Here is a 23,865-nt window from a genome sequence, read left to right as displayed (position 1 = left end):
ATACACTTATTAGTATTCTGCAAAGATCCAAACACTCAAATAATAGTTTGAGATGAAATAATTTAAATAATTTAAATCTTACCCAAAGTTTGTCTCTCATTATCCAAATCATTACTGAGATTGTCTAAGGAAAGGTTGTCACTTATGTCACTGACATATGAATCATCTTCAGAAATCTATGGAAAAAAGGAAATAATATACATTAGAGTAAACAAGCCAGATTTCATAAAACCTTTACTTCAAATAATCAAATATCTTTAACTATACATTATAAATCTATAGAAATAATTTTGGGTGCTGTTTTCATTAAGCCCCATACACCCGTCTGCCTAGGAGGTGTTGACAGAAAATAAGTTATTAAAATTCTTACATGCTCTTGAGTCATTCTGACAAGTATAACATAAGTAAATTCCAGATTTTAGTCATTATAAAAATTATAAAAATTCTTATTAATTCAGACTGCTTTTATAGAATTTGTTAGCATTTGAGAAGAATGAGTTAAATTTGTCTTTTAACTATTTGTGAATAGAAGAATCTTCTATGGATATGAATAAACAATATTAGTACTTATAGTGGTTTCCCCCCACTTTCTTTAGTTTAAACCACTAGGCCATTCAGGTATGACCTAAATCAAATCCCTTATGATTATATGGAGGTGACGAACAGATTCAAGAGAAGAGGTTCATAACATCATACAGGAGGCAGTGATCAAACCCATAACAAAGAAAAAGAAATGCAAGAAGGCGAAATGTCAGAATTCTCTACAAATAGCTGAGGAAAGAAGAGAAGTGAAAAGCAAGGGAGAAAGGCAAAGATATACCCAACTGAATGCAGAGTTCCAGAGAATAGCAAGGAGAGATAAGAAGGACTTCTTAAATGAACAATACGAAGAAACAGAGGAAAACAATAGATCAGAAAAACTAGAGCTCTCTTCAAGAAAATTCAAGGTATCAAAGGAACATTTCATGCAAGGATGGACATGATAAAGAACAGAAATGGTAAGGACCTAACAGAGATTAAGAAGAGGTGGCAAGAATACACAGAAGAGCTATACAAAATAGGTCTTAATGACTCAGATAACCATCATGGTGTGATCATTCACCTAGTGCCAGACATCTTAAAGTGTGAAGTCAAGTGGGCCTTAAGAAGCATTACTACAAACAAAGCTAGTAGAGGTGATGGAATCATAGCTGAACTATTCAAAATCCTAAAAGATGATGCTATTAAAGCATCACACTCAATAGGTCTGCAAGTTTGGAAAACCCAGCAGTTGTCACAGGACTGGGAAAGGTCTGTCTTCACGCCAGTTCCAAAGAAAGGAAGTGCTAAAGAATGTTCAAACTACTGGACACTTCCCATGCTCGTAAGGTTATGCTCAAAATCCTTCAAGCTAGGCTTCAGCAGTACTTGAACTGAGAAATTTCAGATGTACAAGCTGGGTTTAGGAAAGGCAGAGGAACCAGAGATCAAATTGCCAATATTTGTTAGATCATAGAGAAAGCAAGGGAATTCCAGAAAAACAACTACTTCTGTTTCATTGACTAGCAAAAGCCATAGATTGTGTGGATCACAACAAACTGTGGAAAATTTTTTAAGATACAGGAATACCAGACCATCTTACCTATCTCCTGAGAAACCTGTATGTGGGTCAAGAAGCAACCATTAGAACCTTACATAGAACAACTGACTGGTCCAAAATTGGTAAAGGAGTACATCAAGGCTATATATTGTTACCTTGCTTATTTAACTTAAATGCAGAGTATATCAATGCAAGATGCTGGGGTTGATGAGTTACAAGCTGAAATCAAGATTGTTGGAAGAAATTATTAACGACTTCAAATATGCAGATGATAAAGTGAAGAGGAACTAAAGAGCCGCTTGATGAAGGTGAAAGTAGAGAGTGAAAAAGTTGGCTTAAAACTCAACATTCAAAAATCTAAGATAATGGCATCTGGTTATATCACTTCATGGCAAATAGAAGGGGAAAAAGTAGAAGCAATGACAGATTTTCTCTTCTTGGGCTCCAAAATCACTGTGGATGGTGACTGAAGCCATGAAATTAGAAGACACTTGCTTCTTGGAAGGAAAGCTACAACAGACCTAGACATTGTATTAAAAAGCAAACACACCACTTTGCCAACAAAGCTCATACAGTCAAAGCGATGGTCTTTCCAGGAGTCATGTATGGATGTGACATACATGTATGGATTGGACAATAAAAAAGGCTGAGCACCAAAAAACTGATGCTTTGGAATTGTGGTGCTTGAGAGTCCCCTGGACTGCAAAGAGATCAAACCAGTCAATCTTTAAGGAAATAAACCCTGAATATTCATTGGAAGGACTGATGCTGAAGCTGAAGTTTAATACTTCGGCCACCTGATATGAACAGCTGACTCATTGGAAAAGACCCTGATTCTGGGGAAGACTGAAGGCAAAAGGAGACGCGGGCAGCAGAGGATGAGATGGTTGGATAGCATCACTGATTCAACGGACATGAGCTTGGGCAAACTCTGAGAGATACTGAGGGATAGGGAGGCCTTGCTGCAGACCATGGAATCGCTAAGAGTTGAACACAACTTACCAACTGAACAACAATAACAAATTAGTCCTCCTATACTGAAAAGCTAAAACGACCAGTACACAACACTCAAAATATAATTATAAATTAATTATAACAACCATAATAATTATAACAATAATTATGTATTATAAATTACTACAGATCAAATTCAATACTAAAAAATATATAAGGGGCTAACTCCTGGCCCTATATTGCAAATAATACATTATCAAACAGCTTATAGTCAAAATCATTAAACTACAATTGAAAAGAGGTATAACAAATCAAGTATGAATAACAGAAACCAAGGTGTGCCCAATACTTACTTTCACAACTTTTCCCCCTAAGATTTTTTATCTTTTTATGACTTTTGTGGTATAATTTATAAGATGATCCTTAGACTGTAATGATAAGAAGGGGCCACTGAGGGCAGTGTTTCTAAATTATGACTATTTACTGAATGAGAAAAGCGGCAAGAGATTTTGGGGGCAACTAACTGAAAACAGTGCTCGTACCTCATTTTCTGAAGAGCTTGGAGACAACAGAACTTCCTGGGCATCAAAAAACTCTGAGAGAGAGTCAGTGATGGACAGTCTGCTTTCATTGGAAAGCTGATGGACCAGAGCCCGACTATCATCTCTGGAGTTTTCCTATGGAAAACACAAAACCAAAAATGCACATATTTAGAAACAGTTTCAAGAAAAGCAAAATAAACAGTTGATTTTTTACATGATACACAAGGTCACAGGCCCAGGCTAACAAGCAGCTATAAGCAGAGGGCAGCTTCAGAGTTGAGGAGAGGCAAACCTCACACAAAACACTGTGAGAAGCGAAGGTCTCCCCCTAAAGGGCACCTTATTTACAGGCACCATTAAGGCTCAGACACACACAACAAATCCCAAAGCCAAAAAAAAAAGACTGTGTAGGTCAGTTTTTATTCCACTTAACTCATTTGAGACCAGGGGATCTTTGCAGAAACTAACGCCTGTGGCTGGCGACTTGTTACATAAGTGATCTATGTCTTCCGTCCATACCATTTAGGTAACAAAAGATGTATTAACACATCTTTGGTCAATAATGTGTTAAGAGGGAAAAATTCCAATGCTCTCTGGATCCTCTTATTCTCTACCACTCCAAGACGTTTCTTTTCATCCTAAAATTTCCTCTGAATTGTGCTGAATGCCTGTCCTTGCATGGCTGGTTCAGACCAACACAGCTTTCTCCTGCCTCCATTTTCTCCCAGAGACCAGAGTGCTGCTTCTGAGGCATCCTTTGACAAATAAACAGTGTGTTTCAGTCCAGAAGTGCCCCTGGTGGCAGATCATCCATTATACATGGATGAATGAAATAAATTCTCTTTGTCTCTTTCCAACCACACTGACTCTGTGAGGGAAGGAAGTCCCCAATCCCATTTATAAGCTTCTCTCTGAACAACATGATAGAATATCAGCATTTTCTCCTCCTGCTGGCCCTCCATCCCCTGAGTCACTAAGCCTGGACGTTTCCTATGGGAAGGACCTAAATACTTTGGGAATGTGTTTTCTATGCTATTTGCAAGTGAAAATTTAACTCAAGAAATCGAGCAACTGCACTGTGCAGGTCATGGCGGGATACAATGATGACTAAAACAAGGTTTCTGGCCCGAGTAAGCGGTGCAGAGGGTGCATTCAACACAAAAGCACTACAGACATGGGCAGGAAGGAGAGATGGATTCCACTGGGGGCTTTGGTTGGGGAGGGCTTCACGGAAGAGGTGAGGCCTGATACCTTGAAGAAGGAGAATGGATTGAGGACGAGATGCTCTGATTCCTTTGAATCACAGAAGAATGTTGTCTGAACATCCCAACAGCTCACATTTCTCATAGGGCTGATAAAGGAGCTGCTTCTATATCCTTATGTATCTGATAAGTAAGTCCCAGAATAACTTGGCAAAGAAATGTTAACACGTATTATAGCTTTCCAGAAGTTTTATGAGAGCAGGACACACTCCTCAGTCTCCTAAGATGAGGGTGCTATGACCAGAGGGCCCCAGCATTTGTTCATAATTGATAATATCAAGTGGGCAAGTGGTTGCTTAATGGAATGTTTACCTCAGGAACACATTTCAACGTATATCCCTTTCTCTCCTAGCCCAGGCATTTATTGAAAGATCTTACCCATTTTAACATCCCTACAACCTTCCATCCCAACAAAGACTTAAATCACGTTAAGATCTATAAATAAGCGTCATGGCTGCCACCTTTAAAGTACAGGTCTCTCCTCAAAAGAGGAGACACAGTAATGAATAACTGAGCTCCCTCAACTTTCACCCAAACAACAGAGCTGTCCTCTGTCTTTGCTGAGTCACTGCCACCTAAGACTCTAATGATTTATTTACTTGTTCTCCTCATTAATTTATTAACAGTCACTCTGGCTCCTTCTGTATCTCCTTCCCCCTGGGCTGATGGGTCAGAAGGATTTCTTGGCTGGATCAACACTGAAAACAGCACAGCTGGCCTTAGCCCTTTCTGCTGTTCCATTACTCCAGAAAATTCCTATTGACTCCACAGGACTGCAGGAGCCCCTGCCCAGGGTCCTGCACAACCCAGGACCTCATGGATTAAAATACCGATCTAGTCAGTTTAATTCAAGCATATCCCCTTAGGTTTGGAAGGCATGAGTGGTTATCTATTTTTACATCACAAAAAGAGAAATAAACAGAGAAAAGAGAGGGAAGGGAACACATAATCCCATTACACTAAATCAACCACTATAGGCATTTTGATAAACTTCTCACCAATCCTTTTAATACATACATCTTTGTTTTAAAATAATTGTCATCTATCTAATGTTATAAACTTCTCCAAACAACACTGCACCATAACTTTTAAAAATTAACATTTTTTTATGTTAAAGGTAGTATGTGTTTAAAACAGAAAATAGAGAGAAATGTAAATAAATATCACTTAAATTTCATCACCCAGGGACTTCCTTGGTGGTCCTGTGGTTAAGATCCTGCACTTTCAGTGCAAGGAACATGGGTTCAATCCCTGATTGTGGAATTAAGGTCGCATAAGCCAAATGGTGTATGTAGCCAAAAATTTAAAAAAAAAAAAAATTTAAATTGATCACCCAGATGTGGCCCCTATTTAGCCAATCAGTGTACTTTCTGATTAAAATACTTGTGTATAGATTGTTTTTAAGTTTGAAAAACGGGTCACACTGTACATAGTCTTTATTTAGTATGTCACATTCAATTAACATTATATTGTGAACTTCTCCCCAGGCTATTAAAAGTTCTTTGAGACAATGAACTTTAGTTGATAGATTTACCTCAGGTGTGTATAACAGAGTAACCATTTCATTTATTGGAAATTGTTTCAAATTTGTAAAGATGGGGAAGCGGAAGTATCAGTCACTTAGTTCTGTCCAACTCTTTGCAACCCCATGGACTGTAGCCCTCCAGGTTCCTCTGTCTCTGGAATTCTCCACGCAAGCATACTGGAATGGGTAGCCCTTCCTGCCCTGCAGACAGATTCTTTACCATCTGAGCCACCAAGATGATGAAGAGGTTTGCAGATGTCTCTTTGCTTGTATGTCATTAGTTCTTAGAATCAGTTCTCAGAGTAGAATTATTAAAAATGTTTAAGGCAAAATATATATCACCTAATTATATCAAGAGACATTCTATTTTCTTTATATCTATATAGCCACTGAATATTATAACTTAGAAAAATGTTGTTTTATTCTAACTGTTTTAATTTGTATTTTTTTTGTTAAGAATCAGGTTGAATAGTTTTTCTTTTAAAAAAATAAACAAACTAGCTTTATACATATAAATGAATCACTGGGCTGTATATCTAGAACTAACAAGATATTGTAAATCAACTGTGTGTGTGTGTGGGGGGGGGGGTGGGTGTATGTAGACTTAGTCCTAGTCCAACTCTTTGCAACCCTATGAACTGTAGCTGCCAAGCTCCTCTGTTCATGAGATTTTCCAGGCAAGAATATTGGAGTGGGTTGCCATTTCCTCCTCCAAGGGATTTTCCCGACCCAGGGCTCAAACCCACGTCTCTTGCATCTCCTGCATTGGTAGGCGGATTCTTTTCCACTAGCACCACCTGGGAAGCCTGTAAATCAACTATGTGCATGTTGCTGTTCAGTTGCCCAGTCATGTCTGGCTCTTTGTGACCCCGTGGACTGCAGCACGCCAGGCCTCCCTGTCCCTCACCATCTGCCAGAGTTTGCACAAGTTGATGTCCACTGTGTATGGTAAATCACTAAATCAACTCTGTGCTTAGTTGCTCAGTCATGTCCGACTCTTTGCCACCCCATAGACTGTAGCCCACCAGTCTCCTCTGTCCATGGGGATTCTCTAGGCAAGAACACTGGAGTGGGTTGCCATGCCCTCCTTCAGGGCATCTTCCCAACCCAGGGATCGAACCCAGGTCTCCCGCATTGCAAGCAGATTTTTACTGACTGAGCTACCAGGGAAGCTCAAATCAACTATAATTCAATTAAAAAACAACAACAACTGGCAGTCGAGTTGTTTAACACTGGAGGAGGTTAGGTCAGGATACACGGGACCTCCCTCTGCACTTCTTTGCACCTTCCAGTGAACTGATAAATATCACAAAATAAAAAGTAAAAACAAAAAATCTTGTGTTTGGTATTTTTTGTGAATAAGGTCTTTTTTTCTCATATATTTGTTGAGGACTTAAGTTACCTGCTCTTACCTGTTAATTATTTACATATCAAAGTCATTACCACCTATTTAGTATTATCTAAGTCTGTCATTTTTCACCGAAAACATTTGTTTCTAGTCTATTATTTGACTAATTTTTTCACATACACCACTTCTTTTCCTTAAAAAAAAAAAATAAATCCAAATCTCATCACCATGTCTTTTGTAATTTTTTTCTGTTGGTCCCACATTTAGGACATCCTCCCTACTCTGGCCATTTGATAAATATTTAAATCAATATTTTTCAGTTTGCATTTAACTCTGATTCACTAGTGATTTATTTTAGGGTGCAATGGAAAGATTTAAACTGCTTTCAAGCTGTGTCAGCCTAACTTATTGAAAAATTCATCTCTTTCTTATCGATTTTTGAGCCTTTTCTATCATAAATTTATTTCATTCTTTATGTAAAATGGTGCTATGCCTGAAATAGTTATTCTGCCCCAGTCTTACCCCATCACCGCCGTATTTTCACTACTGGAGCTTTACCACATGTTTTATTTTGCGGCTTGGCCTGTCCTTCTTCACCACCCAGCAGTATGCTGCTGCTGAAGAGACAAGTGCTTGGGACCCAATAGACCCGGACTTAAATCCCAGCTCTACCCTTTACTCGCTGTGTACCCTGGAAGAAGTTATTTAACCTCTCTGGGCTTTAGTTTCCCTGTCTCTAAAATGAAACTACCATCACCTATCTTATAGAGTCATGATTAAGATTTTATGAGATAATGCATTCAAGTGCATGTGGAATATAGCAAATAGGCAGTTAAAAGAATCAAGTTTCCTCTTGTTTTACACTTTTCTTTCAAGTTCTCGTTTATTTGGTCTCTTAAATGGACTTTAGATGTAGTAGGATATTATCCCCAAAGTCACTTGGCCTTTCATTTGGAATTTAAAATAATATAAAATAACCCAAGAATTCATAACCTGGTAATAGTAAATGTTCACATTCAGAAATTTAAAATAGAAGTACTTGATAGGATATGAGAGTAATTTTTGATAGGAGGGGAGATTTTAGAATCCAAGTAGATTTTAGAACACCAAAGATGAATAATTTGTGCAGCGAAAAGGTAACAGAAAGGAAGCAAGGAGTCAAAAAGGGCCTAAAAACAGAGTACCCTGGGCTGACCCCAATGTGGGGACTGTCATTCCCAAAGTGTTTGAGAAGCTACCCAAGAAAAGGACACTGGAGTCTGGCTTTCGGGCTTTGGGCAGCTAATTCTACTCACGCTCTTATTTCCTGAAGGCAACAATGGCTTTTCCTTTACTGGGAAAGTCAGCCTGAGTCACTCTGTGAAAAGCAGGATAAAACATGGACGATAGAAAATCACTGAGAGGGGAACTAGATCAATGAGACAAATGCACCAATTCAAGACTCCAGAAGGTCATTTTGGAAGGTATGAGTTTGAGGATATAATGGCTCCTCCTCAAAGGCAAGGAACAGCATTTAAACCTTTAGATACATTACTTGTGGGATCAACTTTAAAACATGCATTTAAAAAGACCTGTGGTTTTGGTTTCCTTTCCCAAATGCAAATAGCCCCAGGTGTATACATTGAATATAAATTAATAAAACCATAAGTTAAGGGTCAACTTTCCATTTATCTCTTTAACAGCTTGTTAAATAAATTAATGTAATTAGGTAATAATATGCTACCAAGATCATGGCATCTGGTCCCATCACTTCATGGCAAAAAGATGGGGAAACAGTGGCCGACTTTATTTTTTTGGGTTCCAAAATCACTACAGATGGTGACTGCAGCCATGAAATTAAAAGACACTTACTCCTTTGAAGGAAAGTTATGACCAACCTAGAGAGCATATTAAAAAGCAGAGACATTACTTTGCCAACAAAGGTTCCGTCTAGTCAAGGCTATGGTTTTTCCAGTAGTCATGTATGGATGTGAGAGTTGCACTATAAAGAAAGCTGAGTGCTGAAGAATTGATGCTTTTGAACTGTGGTGTTGGAGAAGACTCTTGAGAGCCCCTTGGACTGCAAGGAGATCCAACTAGTCCATCCTAAAGGAGATCAATCCTGGGTGTTCATTGGAAGGACTGATGCTGAAGCTGAAACTCCAATACTTTGGCCACCTGATGCGAAGAGCTGACTCATTTGAAAAGACCCTGATGCTGGGAAAAAATGAGGGCAGAAGGAGAAGGGGACAACAGAGGATGAGATGGTTGGATGGCATCACCGACTCAATGGACATGGGTTTGGATGGACTCCAGCAGTTGGTGATGGACAGGGAGGCCTGGAGTGCTGCAGTTCATGGGGTCGCAAAGAGTCAGACACGACTGAGCGACTGAACTGAACTGAACTGATGCTGCCTGGAAATAGGCACCGAACACCAGAGTGCCATGGCATTCAGCAGCAAGCCACCTTCAGGGACAGTCGGCCACCATGACTGAGCCCTGCTTCAGCCAATCCACAGATTTATTCAGAAGAGAACCTAATTGGTGAGCATGTTTCTTTGCCCAAGCCTGAAATGAAGGCCCCTGCAGATAACATTTCAGTGCTCTGTCCTGCCGGGGACTCAATTTAGGTCTGGGCTAAAAAGTGATTGAAAAGATCTCTTGGGGGCAGTGAAGATGTACAGGAATTTCATGGTGAATCGCTGATGTGTATCTCAGAAGTAATAAGAAGCCTCCCAGCCCTGAGGAGAGAGGGTACCACCCTCATCAGAAGGGGTTCCCATTAGGTCAGGGCATAGCCTGTGCTTCACATGGAGGTAGATGTCTGAGCTTCTTGGTCTGATTGATTCCAGCATCTTATCTGCTCATCATCCAACACAACAACACTGCAAGGAGTAAAGGTATTATGTCAGGGTGTGTTTTCTTTGAGGACAGAAAAAGGAGGAAGATGTATTATACATAGAAACTCCTTTAAAAAATTTACAACCCTTGTATCTGATCTTCCTTATTTTTTATGGGCTCAGTCTAATGTACTTGTTAATGAAAAATTTAGCACAATTGAGGCAGGCATATAAGAGATGGCTAAAAACTATTTTGACTTTCACTACCCTTCTGTACTGATTTTTTTTTTCAAGTCATCCACTTGGATTTTTCTGAACTTTCCCATTTTAAGCATATTCAAAGAATATTTTGGATAAACACCCCGAGTCTTGAGAAAACATATTTTTAACACACTATAAACTGACCAAGACACTTCAATTGTAATATTTCCCCCCACCAAAGGTACAGCTGTATTTAAAAAAAAAAAAAAACACAGGAAATGGAGAAGGAAACAGTCATAAAGAAAGCGGAGAGAGGTTCTCAGAGGGGGAGCTAGGATTCTATCAGTAGGAGAAAGTGAGGTTTATTCAGAAGTAACAGGAGAAAATATCTGTCTCTCAGTCCCCACTCCAGTGGGACTCCCACTCCTATCAAGAGACAAGGGTGATCCTTAGGAGGATAATGGTATAAAGAAATAGAAAGGGAAGAAACATTCTAGGGGGAAAAGCAGTTTAGAAATGCAGTTGGCAGCACACTTTCAAGGAAGCCTTGGGAACGGCAGCCGTCATGGTGAGGGGAGCACCCTTCCCGGGGCAGGAGGGAGGCTCCAGGGAGGGACGGAGGGCATCGTGTGGGAGCAGGGCGGGGCGACATTACCGGAGGAGAGCCTTACCCACCTCTGCCAGACCGTCACCCGACTTGGCAGCAGCAGGGAGGTCGAGGAGCAGAGACTCGGCATGGATTCTGCATAAGCGTTCTTTAAGATCTGTGTTTTGTGCTAGGGCCTGGAACACGTTAAAAATAGTGGGGCTCTGTTAATCAATGGATGTTTCCAAAAGCACGGCGGTAAGCCCAGTGTGGAGGAGCCCTCAAGGGGGCACCTCCTGGACGTCTTTCTTGAATGTTATCCAACAGGATACTGATGCCCGGCAGATACGAGCTATTAAACACTGGGAATGCAGACCCTTCTCGACTCTCATTTCCAGGGATGAAAGTAAGGGTTAGTAAGGCTTTTCTTTCAGTGGAGAAGGAAATCACACACACCTATAAGCCCTTATTGCTCGTGGTTTCTTGGCCCCTCCTCCTTCTCAGCTGCCTCAGTCTCTGAACAGCTCCCCCTAAAGATTCCAAGCTTCTTTCTCATCTGTAATAAAAATGCTGCTCCCACCTCCATGTGACTGGCCATATTTTAATGTTTTGTCACACTGGTTGAATAGGGTCTTAGTGTGCTGAGAAGTAAGATTTTGCAGAGGATTAATTTTACTGTTTTACAACATAGGTATTGATTGTTTTATGTTCATTCTTCATGACTAAGATAGTCTACTAAAAAAAGAGAGAGAGAGAGCTCACTTACCTGGATAGGGGCTAAGCACCAGCGCCCTGGGAAGGGGTTGTGAGCTCTTGTCAGCCCACCTGGACCTCTTTACTACTTCTCCCTGGGCAGGTCTGAGTCCCCCGCCCATCCTCCCAACTAGGAAGGTAAAAGGAAGGTGTTTTCCTTCATGCTGCTTTTCCCTGTGCTTCAGGACCAGCGTCTTTCAAATGATCTGTCTTTGAAAGGGACAACTTCACCTGATTGTCTCCTACCCACTCCCACAATCAGTTCCCCAGGTGCCTGTACACAAATCCATCCTGTCTGCCTGTCTTCCGGACTTTCTTCTGAGAAGCTCAGAGCCTTTTCCCATCCATCAGGGCCCATAGGCTACACCTCCTGAGAGCACAGAAGGGTGTTCATATCTCACCCACTGCCTGGATCTCAAACAAGAATTTTGGCTTTATTTTTCAGTATCCACAGTTGGAATGGATTATTTGGAAATTCTGAAGGGTCATTTAGGAAACACTGAATAAATGTGTCTTAAAGCACACAATTACATTTAAAAACCTCTATGGGGCACTCACTTTGGCCAATACGTTGCTGGCATCTTACATAGTGGCTAGAATAGATACCAGTAACTAGACTCTCCAGATAGCCTGAAAAACATGCTATTTTAGTAGCTTCTCTTTCCTTTGTGAGCCACAGGCAGAAGAGGAAAATTAAAAAAAAAAAAAAAACCAAAGGTTGTACATTCAACACAGATTCATTCTGATAGCCCTGAGATAACTCTCAAATTTTTGTTTTTAAAAAACAAGCCTTGAATCTAATCAGGAATCCAAGACAAAAAAGAAGTAAATGATCATTCCGTTTTATCTCAACTTTCTAATGACTGTGGCCAGGGACAGCATAGCCAAGTGGGTCTCATGGCCTCTACCAGACCAGCAGATTAACAAAATGAAGCTGGACCTCACACAGGAGGAGGGCAGGGAAGAGGAAGACCACAGTGAAGGGGACGCTGGGGAGCCCATCAGAGGTACCTTCTAAAGGCACTAAAAGCCAACCTACTTGGAACAATAAGAAATGCTTTCCCCCCAACCCTGGCAACCACTAATCTGTTTATTATCTCTGTATGTTTGCTTTTCCAGAATATCATATGAGTGGATCAGTACATAGTCTTTTCAGGCTGGCTTATTCCAGTGAGCAATATCCATTTATGACTCACCCATATCTTGCATGGCTTGAGAGCTCATTTCTTTTTATTGATGGATAATATTCCATTGGGTGGCTGGGCCACAAAGAAATGACATAAATGAATAAAGCAATGCTTTTTACCACTAAAAAATAAACTTAAAAAAAAAAAGTGAAGAACCACCCTGCTTCTCTCAAACCAAAGCAGCAGATTGTGTGTGACTGATTGTCCATTACAATCCAAAAGGGGGTGTTTCTACCTCTCAACTGACAATATTAAGACTCTAAACATAGAGTAAATCCATGTTATTTTTTATTTCTTTCAAAGATAATATACTGGGAATGTTCAACTGAGTGAATACACCTTTAAGTACCTTACAATGACAGTACGTATCAAAGTTAATGTATTAACAATTCCCAGTATACCAAAAGCATCACTTTACTTCTCTCGGTAACATGATGAGTAGAAAGCATAAGTGTGTATTTTCTAGTTCTCTCACTGCTTGAGTTAGCTTCTGAAAACAAGGTCCTAAAATTCACCTCCCCTACCTGAACCTACATAGAAAGTTCAGTAACACTTCAGAAGGTAATTGTGTGTGCACACACTGTCTCTTTTCATAGCAAGAATTCTACACAGAAGTAAAGCATAGGAACAAATAAGTATGTTCTTTTAAAAGTTCTCCAGCTTTTGAAAGATTTAGAGTGAATAATCAGGTACTGTCAGCTATTCAAAATAGAATACTAGGACAGTGAACTTCAACAGAGCCCAGTTCTTCTGAGGAATAAATTGCAATCAATGGGGAAAAAAGGACAGAGTGTGAATGACAGCCTGGCTCCCTGAAAAACATTTGAAGCTTGGCAGTGATTTTTCTGTTTATTAAGAAGGCACAATGACTGCCTGAGACTCCTTATGACTCATCTCTTTGTGCCCACGGAGGGAGCAGGTGGGAGCTAAATGTTTGTACTATCAAATCAAATCACTTGCCTGTCTTTGAAAGAGACAGGCTGTAAATAAGTAAACAGGATTAACCCTGTTTGAAGAGTGTGAATTCAAAATTTCACTCTGCTGCTTGTATCTAACAATTTGGAAAATCGGTCAAAGCTTGTGAAATCTTAGGTATGGAAATATGCAAACCATCAGACTTTGTAAGCATTAACAAACAAATGTCTATAAGACAAACACGTAATAAAGGCTTTACAAAAACAGAAAACTCAAGATAAATAGGAGGAAACCAAACAGTATTTAATGCTCAATGAAATATTTGCTACTAAGATTTGGGGTAGGCTCAGCTTTGGTGTTTAGAATAAGCAGATGTGATGAAAGGTCAGAATATAATCTGGATAATGTGTTTGGTTTTCTCATGAATTTTCAACACAACCATGGCGATGGAACACATAAAAAGTTCATGAGCCCAGACACACTGTCAGGCATTGCTGTGACTCAGAGATGTAACTTACGGATGACAGGGCATGCTTCAGACCAAGGACCTGGGCAGAGGGGGAGGCAGAAACATCTTGCTCCATCAGCTGCTTCAGTTTCTCTCTCTCCGTTGATATGGTATTAAAAGCTGACCTTAAAGTGAAGTAGACTATAAAGATATAATCATTATAAAAAGGAATAAAGGAAGAGGCATAATTAAAAACAAGAAACAGAGAATTCTTATAAAAGAATTTAGAAAAGTAACAGTCATGAATATTTCTCATTCAGCAAATGCACCCTATTTTGACTTTAAAAAATACACCTGAAATGTACAACACCAAAAGTGAACCCTAATGTAAACCATGGGCTTATGGTGATAATGATGTTTCAGTGTAGGTTTACTGATGCTCAAGAAATAGACTTCTCTGGTGGGACGTTGATAGTGGACAAGGTTGTGTATATGTGTATGGGGGAGTGGGTATGGGAACACCAAACTTCTTGTTCAGTTTGCTGTAAACCTAAAACTACTCTAGAAAATAAGATCTAGTAAAATTTTGAAATTCACACACATTTGTCAATTCCAAAGTCCCTATCCACTATAAAATTTCATGATGTTATGACCTGTTACCAATATATTTTGACACTTGAAAGGACTATACTTTTCAATTATCAACATTTAGTTTTATTTGTATCCCTAATGACTGGAAATGTTTGCAAACACAACTTATTGGGATGTCAGAAGGAAAATGGTACCAAGGCAGAGGAGAAACTAGACAGCACCTTAATTTGTTTTCTAAAATTAATCACCAGTGAGAATCTGATAGACTCTGTGTACCTTGGGACTTTGTGTGATACCCTGAAAAAGACACACTGTTATTTTTGTTGAACTCCAGCCAAGGATAGGCCATGTGAATCTGATCATGAGGAAATATCACACAACCCTAGAATGAGGACCATTGTATTTTTAAAAATTGGCCTGTATTCTTCAAAACTGTCATTTCATCAAAGAAAAGACAGACTCAGGAACTGTTCCCAATTAAAGAAGACTAAAGAGGTATGATAGTTAAATGCAATCTATGACTATGGACTAGATTCTGTACTGAAGGAGAAAAGAGCTACTAAGGGATATTGTGATAACTGACATTTGAATATGAAAGGCAGAATAGGTAAAAGTACTTTCGATGCTAAATTTCCTGAGTTTCATAACTAACTGTGGTTAAGTAACAGAATATCCTTATTCTTAGGAAATATACACATATACATGATAGTATAAATGCATTAAAAAAAGACGATGTACGAATCCTATTTTCACATGGATCAAAAAAATAAACAAATGCACACATATCTGCATGTGTATGTATGTGTGTGTATGTTTGTGTGTGTGTGTGTGTGTAGAAAGAGATAAATGTGGCACAATATTAAAAATGGTGAACTTGGGTAAAGATACCTGAGTTTTCTTTTTTAATTATTCTTGCACCTTGTCTGTAAGTTTGAAATTATTTCCAAAAAGGTGTTAACTACCCTTTTCCTTATTAGTCTTTTCACCTGCCCGACCCAGAATTCCCTGCCTCTCAACCTGGCATTCAGCACTTGGTTCATCTGAGTGAGTGTTTAGGTCCCATGAGAGTTCAGTGTTATTAGGCACAGAGATGCCTGAACTAAAGTTTTAAAAACTGTTCTCAGGTACAGTAAAAAATACAGCAAGTTTTGATCATATAATGCACAAGTTACCTCCGAGGAATAATGCAACTGTCATCTGAATTATTGATCATGGAAATCACATTTGAATATTATCTTTCCATTCTCCTTTATTCTATACTATTTTAGAAAGGCAGGAAGAGGGAAGAGGCTGATACATACTTCTTCTCTAATGGCCTGGCATACTACTGAATTCCCCGAGGGCTGCATTTTTAGAGGCACGGCTATTCAGGAGTCGCCAATTCAGTATCACAGAAATTAAACATGCATGACTGCCTTGCTCCCTTCTCTCCACAGCCACGCAGGCAACTGAACCTCTCTCAGCAGGCTGTCCCTGAACTTATCCGAGGTTGTGGTGTTTACCCAGACTCAGAACTTCTTCACAAAATCACAGGACAAATAAGCAATTTATTTAAATGCAAACACACTGTTAATATGATGCTTCTGACGACCAAAGATGGGGTCGATAGGTACTGATTTTTCTAATAGTGTCTATGGAACAAGTTTAGCTCTTTGATTTAAACAATTCCATTGAGCAAAATAATGGCCAGGACAACACAGTTACCAATAGTGTGGGCTCTAGCAGCAGCACTGGGTTCTTCCCAGCTCCAACACTTATTCACTGTAAGACTTCAGACAAGGATATGATGCACCTGGAGCCCAGTTTCTTCCCTTGTAAATAGGGACAATAATTGCATTTACTTCATAAGATCATTATGGGGATTAAGTAAGCTAATAAAGGTAAAGCACTTAACCTAAAGCATCCCATATAATACACAATAAATGCTATTGAAATAATAATAGTGATGGTAATAAAGAAACATACAGGGAGGAAAGTGATGATGACTGCAGTCTTTTGAAATACGGGCAGCAGTTTTAAGATATCCGAGTCTCTTGCTGGGACATCATTTATAAATAAATGCACACAGGGTATAAGTTCTATGAATGAGAGACTGAATCTATTGATTAGACTCTAGACTGACTAGAATCTATCGAGCATTAGGAGCAGTGGAAGCTCTTAGCTGGCAAACAACCAGCCCAGCAGCTAACTCACAAACTGCACTTTAGGTTCTATTAGATGGGCATCCCACCCCTGGCAACCCCACAGGATCCCCACAACCATCTGAGTGGGTCCTTGGGGAAACATCTCTTCACTGTTATTTTTTGGTAAGTTTCCTTACTTTTTTTATTACAATTCTTTTCATAAAGCATTATACTGGTTTCGGTATACAACATAATGATTCAATATTTGTATACATTTCTAAATGATCAACAGAATTAGTCTAGTTAACATCTGTCACTTTACACAAGTACAAAAAATTTTTTTCACCATCATGTTCATTGCTCTAAATGAAACAGACGTGGCACTCAGCTGGTTGCCACTTTAACAAATCAATTCCTCTGGCTTTCAGGTGCCCTGCATAAAGCAAGGTATTCAACCAAATGAGAAGATTAGGGCTTCCTTGATGGCTCAGATGGTAAAGAATCTGCCTGCAATGCAGGAGACCCGGGTTGAATCCCTGGGTTGGGAAGATCCCCTGGAGAAGGGAATGGCTATCATACTCCAGTATTCTTGCCTGCAGAATCCCATGGACAGATGAGCCTGGTGGGCTACACTCCATGGAGTTGCAGAATCGGACATGATCGAATGACTTTCACTTACTTAGAGAAGATGACTATTAAAAATTTTAAGTCAGCAGAATATACATTTTGGCTCAAAATGTACAGCTGACAAGACTGTTGTGGGCATAAGACAAGCAGAAAATAACTCACATAGTCACTATACTTAAAGTTTTAAGCGCTTTCTAAACCACCTGAAAAGGGGGCTCAGGGGACCAAATCAGGCACTAAGTTTCTTAAATGACTGTTCAGACCCAACTCAGAGGAGAATAAAATAGTCCTTACAGCAGCCTAATGATCCAGCACACACAGAGCAATGGTTAGAGGCTGCTCATTGGAGACCATATTTACATTAACTACTAAAGACACAGGATCCCAGAGGTCAGAAATATTTTCTGTGGCAGAAGTGTTAATTTCTAACATGATACTATAGAGAAACCAAAAGTTTAAAAAAATAGAAAGATTCTAATGAGTGGATCACATCCACGAGTATCTGATCATAAACAAAGCCAAATAGAAAGTTTTAGATGCTCAGAGCTACTAAGAACCTCAAAGATCACTAAGGCCCCTGCTGCATAGAAAGACCAGCTTCTCTCATCTCTAAGCCTCCTTGCCAAATAGCCTTTGGGCTCATGTTTGGAGCATCTGCTGTCCCCTAAAGCCATCCACTTTTGTTTTTAGATTCTTCTTGAGTTAAGAAAGTCCATCCTTTTTCTAAGTTGATGTTCACCTCAGTGTCTCATCGGCAAACAGAACTACTTCCTCTTTCATGGAGTGTCTGAATATCGAAAGGAATTATGGCACCTCTTTCCCAGACTGTCTTTAGACATTTTCTCAAACACTCTCTCTGTACTAAGAGAGTGGGACACAGGCTGAGCTTTGGGCAGGTTGGAACACCATAAGCATGGTATGATCAGTTGCGTGCTTAGTCGCTCAAATCGCGTCCAACTCTTTGCAACCCCATGGACTGCAGCCCACCAGGCTCCTCTGTCCATGGAATTCTCCAGGCAAGAATACTGGAGTGGGTGGCCATGCCTTCCTCCATGGGTTCTTCCCAACCCAGGGATCGAACCCAGGTCTCCTGCATTGCAGGTGGATTCTTTACCCTCCAAGCCACCAGAGAAGCCTCATATGATCACTATCTTTCCCATTTCCATGGGCTTCCATGCCACCCTTTTATTGACTTAGAGCAGAGCTGGCATGTTTGGACGGTGAAAGGTGGTGCTAAAGGACACCTATACTCCTAACTTGCCTGTGCTCTATTTAATATGCTCCAGTTTCTCTACACTGGAAAAGAAAATGCTCTTGAAGAAGACAGTTGTGAATACCACAGACACGCCTCTACAGAAATGGTGTGGTACAAAGGAAAGATACTGTGCAATGAAAGAAAGGTGAACTGAAATCCTGCCACTTATCACACAGTTGCTATTTAGATTTTGGACAAATCCTTGGTTCCCACATCTGTATGTATAGATAATGCCCATATCTCAAAAGGACTTTGAGGAAAGTAAGAAAACACATTATTATATAGCACCCAACCTACAGTAGGACTCCTCCTTTTTCTTTCTTTTTAAGGAAAACTACATTTTGGTGAATTCTTCTTTGTTTTTCTTTTGGCTGTATCATGTGGCATGTGGGAGATGTCAACATCTAAAATATCTAAGATGATCTCATCTGTAATCTTGTTTCTCCTAATTCTCAAACTACACAGGACATCCATAGTTTTAAAACACTTTCAAGTCCATATTCTATATAAATACTTCTTTCGTTTAGTTACATTAGGTAATTTGATTACTTATTTACTGATAATTTACATGACTGCAGTTGCTTGGCAGATTTTTATGCTAGATTCTAAATTATGCTTGATAAGTGACCTGGCTTCGTGTATGTTTTTTAGCTTTTAATCTTTGCAAATGATATCATTGTGACATATTTGACTTTTTATTCAATGCTTCCATAAGCTCAAAACAGTTAACAAATGACCTCTCAATGAAAGCTCAACACAGGAAAAGAATCCAGGAACAAAAGAACAGCAAATAATCTAACAGAGTTTAATTTTGTTCTACTTTTAGTCTTTATATTTGTAAATGAAGATTTCTCTCATTGCAAATACCTTTCACAGGTTGCAAGAGACGTATTTAAAAAACCTAATTTTTTTCCTTTCCAAGGCAGAATGTGATTACCTTCTTCTGTTTGGAGCACCCTGACCCCAGTCCTATACTAGTTCTTGCTTTCTCATCCTAAATCTGCTCACCATTTCTGCTTCTGCTACTAGTAGAACACTTTTTCATAAAATCTCATTGTAACAATAAGCAATAGTAAGAATAATTTCCATTCAGTGAAAAACAATTATTCATAGATGATAATTATAGAATTTTTGAAAGCCCAAAGAGTCAGGACGACTATTTCAGGACATTTAACAGATGAGGCAACTGAGACCTAGAGAGGTTAATCAGTGAGGTGAAAGTCCCACAGCTAGTCAGTAACAGAGGTGGCTTAGTCTAATGCAAGTTTTCTGACTTAGCTGGTATAGAGGGTTAGCTCCAAAGAGGCTTACTATTTGCATTGTTTGCTGATGTATGTTTCTCAGGAAGTTTAGTTCCAGACTGGCAATAGCTGATAGCAGTTCGGGGAGGAGGGAGAATTTCCATAATAACATTGAAAATCTTTAAATCATTAAGTTAAACAAAGCTAACAGATTTCCCTGCTGCAGGACTTCTCAGGGTCTTTAATATTTATTGTTTCTGGTATAAATGCAAAGCAAATTATAGTCAGCAATGTTTTGCAAACATTTTAAACCACGGAATTTTGTTTTTTAAAGTGTTTTATGGGCAATGTGCTCCATGAAATACATTTTGGTTTATGTAAAATTCCAAGGACAGAGAAGCCTGGTGGGGTACAGTCCATGGAATCACAAAGAGTCAGACACAACTGAGTGTGCATACACACACATACACACACACAAGCTAATATTTGTAAGGCAAATTATTTATCACTTTTAGATTTTAGTACATTTTATTCTCTGTTTGCTTGTGTGTGTGTGAACACAGACACAAAGCCAGACACATGAACCAATGACACATAAAATCAAACTTATAGTCTACAATATACAACAAACACTTTTTAGAATGGGTGTATATTGATTTTCTACCACCTGATCCAACTTCTATGAAACAGGGAGAATTCAGATGCATTTAACAAGTTGAATAAAAAGTAGGTAATGCAGACTATTTACAACACCAGTGGAATTCTTGCCTTGAGTTCAGCTGTTCTGAAATCACAGTGATGCAGTTAAGAAAGTACAATAAAAATTGAAAGTAACAAAATCAGGCTTACAAAAGGAAGAAAGGTCAAGATGCTTCAAAAGTTATGAATGGAAGTGAGAAAGAAAGCAAGGTCACAGGACAGAGGGAACCTGGGAACTGTCTTCACTTTGTGAGGCCCCTGAGTTACAACCTGTGTAAATGCAACTCTCTGAGATCTTCCAGTCTGGGCAAGAACACTATAACCACAGGAATGAAACCATGCTTGCTGGGCTGCTTGTAGAATTTGCTATCTGCAAGCCTGTGGGGCTCAGGCTGAAGTTGACTAGGTGCTCCTGGACCTTTTCTCAGAGCACAAATCCAGCAGCCAGCTGGTTTTCACAAAGCCGGAAAGACAGAGCAGCTAGCTGATGCCCATGACCTTGCATGAGGTCAGGCCCACGAGTCAGAGGATGGGACCAGTGTATCCACTCAGTACAGCAACCGCTGTCCTGCTGAGGAAGCAGCTTCTTCAAGGTAACTAAAAGTAGGCTAGTTCTCTTCTGCAGGGAGGCATTTTTAAAAGGACATTTTAAAAAGGACATTTTTAAATGTCCTTCTCATTTTTAAAAGGACAGCTCATATTATTAAAAAGTAACAGCATTGTATACAAATTCCCTCCCACACAACCTAAAATGAAACAAGCTGATTACAAGGGGTCCAGAAAACACACAGTGGGGTGTATGAAGATCTTTAAAGGGGTTGGGGCAGGTAATTCTTCCCATTTTATAGATAAATCGTGCAACTGCACTGCGAAACATGGACAAAGTTCTAATGGTCGCTTGGACAAGAGTTTGAGGTGGGAATTAGTAAAGAGCATAAATGGTTTCCTCATAACCAACACACTTTAGATTTTGGAGGTAAGGAAAGAGGGAAAGGAATCAGTGATATAAAGGAAGGAAAATTCTGGGCGGTAAGAGGAAACAGGAAATGTCTTCTCTTATTTCAAGCACTGTCCTCCCATGCAACAATTTTTACTCATTTTCTCCTTTAAAAAATGATAATATATGAAAAATTTTTTAAAAAGCAGAAAGAAGATAATAAGTACTCCTAGTGTCCATCACTAAAACACTGGTATATATCCTTCCAGATTTTTTAATATGCCTATATATATCAGATTAATATATTTTTCCCCCAAAACAGGATCATGCCTTGTATTTTTTGCTACTGCAGTCCATGGGGTCACAAAGAGTCAGACACAACTGAGTGACTGAAGTGAACTGTGTATATCTTCCAATACCTATAAAAATAACCCTGGCTAATTCTGTCTGGAAGGGCAGTGAGACAGCAGGTGAGAAGCACAGACTCTGGGGTCAGGCAAGTTAGGGTTCAAGTCTCAGTCTGGCTACTTTCTACCCTGGGACCCTCACAAAGTTCTTTAGCTTCTCTAAGTCTCAGATTTCTTATCTGGGCACTGATAAGAGGTTACAGTCATACCTACTCTGTGGTATGAATTCAAGAAACACTGCATGTTAAGTTCTTACCAGCAAACACTCGGCATGACACTATGTGTTCAATATAAGGTAGATGACATTATTATTATTGTAGCTGTTAAGTTTCTATTATATGATTACACTGCAGTTTAAAAATCTAATCTCTCTATTGTCAGGCATTTAGGCTATTTCTAATTAAAAAAAAAACTTTCTATTCTGAAATTTCACAGGAAGTTGCAACAACAATACAGAGAAGTCCTGGGTGCCCTACCTCCCGTTTCCCACAGTGGTAACATCTTACATAACTTTGGTACAACATCTAAGCCACGAAATGGACGTTGGTATAACCTACAGCTCTGATTCTGATTTCACAAGTTTGACAGGCTCTCGCTCATGAACATGGATATAAGTATCAGTTAATGCAATTTTATCGTATGTGTAGATTCATGGACCCACCACCAAAGTCAGGATAGAGAGCTTTCCATCGCCACCAAGATTCCTCTTACTACCAGCCTTCATAATCACACTTTCCCTCTTTTTCTCTTCCTTGTCCCTGACTCCCATAACCACCAGTCACTTTTTCATTTCTATACATGGATCACTTCAGAAGTGTTAATAAGTATAAGCACATACTATGACACCTTTTGAGACTGGTCAGCATGTTGTGCTTGAGAACCCTTCCACAGTGGCCTGTATCCACAGACGATTCCTTTTTATTGCTGAGTAGTGATGAACAGTGTTCTGTTGTATGGATATACCACCTTTTGTTTAACCATTCATCTGCTGAAGGATATATGGGTTGTTCCCGTCTTTGGCTAATACATCTGCTGTGAACACTTGTGTACAGGATTTTGTGTGGACTTAAGTTTACATTTCTTTGGGATAAATGCCTAGGAATGTAAACATTGGGTTGTATTTTAAGTGCATGTTGGTTTTACAGAAAAGCCAAACTATTGTCCAGAGTGGCTGTACCATCTTGCATTGTCACTAGCAATATATGAGAGATCCAGTTTCTCTGTATCCGCATCAGCTGTCTGTACTTTTTTTAATTTTAGCTATTCTAATGGTACATAATAATGTCTCATCATGATTTTGATTTGCATTTTCTTAATGATATTGAAGGGCTTCCCTGATGGCTCAGTGGTAAAGAATCTGTCAAATGCAGGAGACATGGGTTCAATCTCTGGGTAGGGAAGATCCCCTGAAGAAGGAAATGGCAACCTGCTCTAGTATTCTTGCCTGGGAAATCCCATAGACAGAGAAACCTGGTGGGCTACAGTCCATGGGGGTCACAAAAAAGTTGGACACGACTTAGCAACTAAACAACAAATGATATTGAAAATCTAATTTTTGATATGAACAATGCTACAATGGACATCGTTGGATAATATTTTAAAATTTAATTTAATTTATTTATTTTTGGCTGTGCTGGGTCTTCATTGCTATATGGGCTTTTCTGTATTTGCGATGAGCAAGGGCTACTCTTCACTGCAGTGCACAGGCTTCTCACTGGAGTGGCTTCTCTTGTTGCAGAGCGCAGGCTCAAGGGCGCTCCGGCTTCAGTTGTTGTGGCATGTGGGCTCAACAGCTGCAGTTCCTGGGCTCTAGAGCACAGGCTCAATAGTTGTGGTGCATGGGCTTAGTTGCTCTGCGGCATATGA

General features: G+C 39.5%; 1 protein-coding gene across 3 annotated transcripts in view; it reads right to left on the bottom strand.

The window, feature by feature from the left end:
• OSBPL3 (oxysterol binding protein like 3) overlaps positions 1-23,865 on the bottom strand; it is a 196,488-nt gene that overhangs the window by 41,930 nt on the left and 130,693 nt on the right. For 2 of the 3 annotated variants that reach the window (XM_043463374.1, XM_043463375.1), the window contains 4 exons: positions 14,190-14,320; positions 10,906-11,013; positions 3,076-3,210; positions 83-176 (listed from right to left, as the gene is read on the bottom strand). In XM_043463374.1, coding sequence (XP_043319309.1) covers positions 83-176; positions 3,076-3,210; positions 10,906-11,013; positions 14,190-14,320 — 468 coding nt within the window. The remainder of the gene's footprint in view (positions 1-82; positions 177-3,075; positions 3,211-10,905; positions 11,014-14,189; positions 14,321-23,865) is intronic. The other variant, XM_043463376.1, reaches the window with a different exon arrangement.

Source organism: Cervus canadensis, chromosome 3 (assembly GCF_019320065.1).
Source record: "Cervus canadensis isolate Bull #8, Minnesota chromosome 3, ASM1932006v1, whole genome shotgun sequence".
Lineage (NCBI taxonomy): Eukaryota > Metazoa > Chordata > Mammalia > Artiodactyla > Cervidae > Cervus > Cervus canadensis.
The sequence above is the reverse complement of the archived record's forward strand: the minus strand, read 5'-3'. Positions and strand labels throughout refer to the sequence as shown.